Below are 5,123 nucleotides of genomic sequence, written 5' to 3' on the forward strand. Positions count from 1 at the left end.
GTTAGTGCTGAAAGCTCAAGAACAAAGTTACAAGAGTTACATTTTTTTATTTTATTTTTTTGCAGGGTGCAGAGCTGCAAAAACAACAGCAAGAGAGTCAGGCAGCACGACTGGCTGATTTAGAGTTACTGCTCAAAGCTCTGTCTGCCAAGACTGAGGTATGTACTGCAGGTTTGCTGCTTTGCCACTGAGAACTTATAAAAGATCATTAAACACTAAGTGACAAACAGTTAAAATACTATAATATTTGTATAGTGTTGGAAAAATGGGTTAGACAGCCAAGCTGGTATGAATGCAGCCCTGGTGTTAAGTCTGTATAAAGGGAACAGTGGTGCAACATGAAATATTTAAACTTGCACTTTCTCACTGTGAAAGCCAACAGGACAAAATCACATGTCCTCCTTGAAAAAATAGTATCCAGTATGTATCTTGTCACTTGCAGTTTTTTAAATATGGAAACCGAATCCTCCTGTTTTTATATTTTCTTCACTGCTTCTATAACTGTTTTATATGTGTGCGGCAGGAGGTGCAGCAGAAGCAGCAGCAGTATGAACACGAGAAGAAGAAAAGAGAGAAAGAAGCTGTCACTTCAGCTGCAGACACGGCTCCTGTGAGGTACAAGAAAAAAAGACGAATAAATAAACCTTACAGTCCACTTTTTTCCCCTTTATTTTGTTGTTTGTGCTGTTTACATTTTGAGTTTCTGTCTCCCGATCAGTGTGGGCGTGAAGCAGGAGGACCATGACGCTCTGCTAACAGAAGTACAGAGACTTGAAGTAGAGCTGAGTAAAATCAGACAGGACCTGCAGGGCGTTGCAGGATGCAAGGGCAGGTGTGAGCAGCTGGACACGCTGCAAGACACTGTAAGTCAAATATTGACTTTTGTTTGGCTTTGTAAGACAATAAAAGCTTAGCCTGCTTGTTCTGTGAATCCTCTTGTATGAGTTTTTAAAATTGTCCCCGTCCCGCTCCCAGATATCAGCCCAGGTGTCCTCTCAGCTGCGTAAGGAGTTGCAGGCTCTGTTCTTTGGTGTTGGTGCTTCTGGAGAGGAGCAGGGCGAGGTGCCCGAGTCTCTGATCCACTGGCTGTCCCAGCGCTACGTGAGCACGCCTGACCTGCAGGCTTCTCTGGCCTCACTGGAGCTTAGCATCCTGAGGAACATATCCCAGCAGCTGGAGGTCAGCCGGACCCAGACGGTGGTTGAGGCTGAGTCCAGAGCCAAGAGCATTGTTCAGACAGTAACCGGGACTGTCCGGCACGCTTCTGCTGCCGAGGGACTGACAGAAGAGGTAATGTGTGCACACTTACCATCAGCTTCATCAGTTGCATTTACATAATCCTAGTTGAGCTCAGTCTTGAAGACTGTTACTTTGCAATGGTTTTTTGTTTTGTTTTTTTAGGCTCACATGTCATTTTTATCTCTGCTTCTTATTAGCAAGTGAAGCTGATTGTGCAGAATGCTCTGAAGCTCTACTCCCAGGATCGGACAGGCCAGGTGGACTATGCCCTGGAGTCTGGAGGTAAGAAGGAGGAAATCTTTCCATCCTTTACACAAGTCAGTAGCTAAGCCAGTGCGGCTTATCAGGCTGGTTATTACATAACTCACGTCTGTGCAGTAATGTATCAACAAACTAATGTTTGGTACATGACTACTCTTATAAAAACTTTAGGTTGCAAGGTAAAGTACACTGTAAAATCTGAATGCTGCATAAATCACATTATATTCAATTGCTACACGTCTCTTATGCAATACGAGTGCAAGCATTAGCAAGCTCAAGGACACCAGGGTATTAATGCCAAAATCTCCATTGTGAAATGTGCCACTAAGCAGAGTGTTGACCTATATGGGCCGGTGACTTCAGCGTGTGTGTGTGTGTGTGTGTGTGTGCACTGAAACATTGTAACACTTTCATAGAAGAAAAATGCACAATATTTAATTGTAATGCTCTAGTTGCATAGAAGTAATGGCAATCAGTAAAAGCAGTCCTGGTGTTGTGTTGATGTTCTAACTGTTAAAAGCGGTATCGCCAAGACTGAGTCGCAGTCCTCAACTTTAACTATAGTGCTCTTACACTGTGCAAAGATTTAAAGTTCACATAACATCAGTGGTTGGAGAGTTCCCCCGGGCAACTAGTTTGCAGAGAGCATCACAGTTTGCTGGTGATTGCTGCAATAAATTCATCCTGTTGTCTCGCCACACATTGCCTCCTTAATGTGCATGACTGGCATCTCCTTTTTTTTTTTACCCAGGATTGCAACATGCCAGTATATTAAGTTGTGATCAGTTCCATAAATGAGCTCAGACATGTCTGAAATAATTGTTACCACCACCACTAGTTTGCCTTAAAGCAAAGTAGCAAGACATTTTTTTAAAAGTACAATTTTAATTGCAATAAGCTCCACGCTGTCTAAAAAACTGTTAGGAACTGACAGCAAGGTTTGGAAAGGTTTAGGTTTTTCACAGCACTGTGTATGGTGTATTTTAATATTAATGATTTTTTTTGTGGACTTGAGAACGAAAACTTCCGGTTTAGTATAATTTCTGATTGTGTGTGTGTGTGTGTTAAGGTGGCAGCATCCTCAGTACCCGCTGCTCTGAGACCTATGAAACCAAGACGGCCCTCATGAGTCTGTTTGGCCTGCCACTCTGGTACTTCTCCCAGTCTCCACGTGTTGTCATTCAGGTGAGCCTCGCCATGAGCTGAATAAAGTTGCGTTGCACCAAATATAACCAGTAAATAGATAGAATCTGCTGATCTAAAAGCCAGTCTCTCTCACTCCCCCACTAGCCTGATGTGTATCCTGGAAACTGCTGGGCGTTTAAAGGCTCTCAGGGCTATCTGGTGATCCGGCTGTCCCTGAGGATCCTGCCCACATCCTTTGCTGTGGAGCACATCCCCAAGACCCTCTCCCCAACTGGAAACATCACCAGCGCCCCACGCAACTTCACCGTCTTTGTAAGAAACACACCAACGAAAACCATGTAATGAGACACCTTCTACTCTAAAGCAAACATCCCAGGTGATCACAGGCTGCTTGTTTGTGTTCAGGGTCTAGAGGATGAGTACCAAGAAGAGGGAAAGCTGCTGGGACACTACACATACCAGGACGATGGGGAGTCACTGCAGATCTTCCCAGTTATGGTAACTTTAGAGGCATTTCTTAACATGATTAGAAATGTAAAAATAATAATAATAATCACCTCAGTGTTTGTCAGCAGTTCCTGAAATCTTCCACTTTTTTTCCCCTCAGGAGGAGAATGACAAGACGTTCCAGATAATCGAAGTGAGGGTGTTGTCCAACTGGGGTCACCCCGAATACACCTGCCTGTACCGCTTCAGGGTCCATGGAGAACCTAGACCTCATTGAACCAACCACCACCACACTCACTTATATATGATGCACCACCCCATCTGTACATAGCTCTCACTGACTTAAACCCGTAAAACTGAAGGGACTCTGCAGGAAGTTTGTGGATGTTTTTTTATGAAAAGCAAAGAAGATGTGGATTGTTTAAAGCATTGTGCTCGGACTGAGTCATGAACGTAGTTTTTTGCGTTATTTGAAAGAATCACAGGAAAGTTTGGATGAAGACTGTTAAAGATTGGGAGAATTTGAACCACAGAAGAAGCTAAGTCCCACTGCTACCCTTTTCAAGGCCTCTTGCACTGAATCAGCCCCCACCCCTGAGGGCACCAAGGCTCGCGGGAGCCAACAAACCCACCAGTCCCTCCTCAGCACCTTCGACAAGAAGGTGGATGCTTGACATAAGGAGGGGGGCGGGGTTACAGACTCATCTCCACCAATTCTTCACACACCGTATCTGTCTGATTTTTCTTCTTATCTCTGTTTAACCTTTATTTTTTAATGTTTCACATCAGAGTCTACTATTTTCAGGATGAAGACCACTGCACCTTTGCCTGAGATGATATCCAGGCATGTCACTTCCATTTGTTGTCTAGTCTCCACAGTGACTCCTACAGAACTGTTTTGGGCAGTCTGCAGGTCTGCACTCGATGCGTTATATCCACTACATTCTAATCTTGGCTTCATGCTTCCATATAGCCATAACTAAGACTTTTATTTTGGAACTGAACATGCTGCCTATGGATAAGTGCTGAATGTTTTCTGAAGCGGCGGCTTTGATGCAAGTTTCCTTTAACTACACAGCAACATTATAAAACCACTGACTTGAGCTCTATGTGACTAAAGTATTAGGAGGATACTCACTATACGTCTCATTATGTAGAGACTCGTAGTTTTTACACCATGAAATTACCAATGTTGAACTACTCCTGTCAATAATTTCGCTTTTTCTGTTCTGCTTCTATCAAGAAGAGGTTCACTGTCTCCCTCTAGCTCAGTTAATCGTCCTCCTCACATGAGCTCCCACTATTCTGAAAACCCTGAAGGAATGTAATCTGTATATTTTATTGTTGATAGCTGATGCGCTGATCCTTTATAATATCTCCTTTTATCAGTGTTGCTTTATAAAAAAAACCAACATCCTGTCATTATTATTGTACTACTATTATTTCTTCTGTTACTCGTGGTGTTTTACTTCTTTGATTTGATTTTTGGGGGTGTTCATTTTAGACGATGCTCTGCAAGAACTTGTTAGACAAATGTTTGTGGCACGGGTCTTCACAATTTCTTTAAAATTAAGGGTTCTCTCATCAATTTTGATTCAAAATACGGGAAAGTCTAAATTGTTATGTGTAAAAAGGAAAAAAAAAAAAAAAGACTTTTGTTCACAATCTTATTTATTAACAAGTCAATTAGTGGCTGCAAGGTAAGACTTCCTGCAATGTATATTTTGTTAAAAGCTGTTCAGTGCATTTTGGAACCATCTTAGTTCTTTTTTGTTTGTTTGTTTGTTTTGTTTTTTTAAAGATAAATGGCTATTTTTGTTCAGTCATGAGATGACTTAACTGCTTTGGAATATATTCCAATAAAGACTTTAATTTTGAAGAAATAAATACATCATGGCTAAAAATTACTATGATGAGCTCTAACTTTTCCTCGTTTATATTCACAGCGGAAACGGTTAAGTAAATATGTTGTTGTTGGTTTGATCTTTTACATCATCATTTAGCAGCAGCATCTACAAGCAAAAATCTGA

General features: G+C 41.9%; 1 protein-coding gene across 6 annotated transcripts in view; it reads left to right on the top strand.

Annotated features, from left to right (window-relative positions):
• Positions 1-5,000, top strand: part of sun1b (Sad1 and UNC84 domain containing 1b) — a 28,010-nt gene extending 23,010 nt beyond the window's left edge. For all 6 annotated transcript variants that reach the window (XM_084926004.1, XM_084926001.1, XM_084926000.1 and 3 more), the window contains 9 exons: positions 66-158; positions 524-615; positions 719-863; positions 976-1,290; positions 1,437-1,521; positions 2,570-2,685; positions 2,791-2,958; positions 3,052-3,144; positions 3,254-5,000. In XM_084926004.1, coding sequence (XP_084782130.1) covers positions 66-158; positions 524-615; positions 719-863; positions 976-1,290; positions 1,437-1,521; positions 2,570-2,685; positions 2,791-2,958; positions 3,052-3,144; positions 3,254-3,370 — 1,224 coding nt within the window. In that variant the 3' untranslated portion in view covers positions 3,371-5,000. The remainder of the gene's footprint in view (positions 1-65; positions 159-523; positions 616-718; positions 864-975; positions 1,291-1,436; positions 1,522-2,569; positions 2,686-2,790; positions 2,959-3,051; positions 3,145-3,253) is intronic.
• Positions 5,001-5,123: the final 123 nt, after the last annotated feature.

This window comes from Perissodus microlepis, chromosome 4 (assembly GCF_051167445.1).
Source record: "Perissodus microlepis isolate ML-2025 ecotype Zambia chromosome 4, ASM5116744v1, whole genome shotgun sequence".
In the NCBI taxonomy this organism is placed as follows: domain Eukaryota; kingdom Metazoa; phylum Chordata; class Actinopteri; order Cichliformes; family Cichlidae; genus Perissodus; species Perissodus microlepis.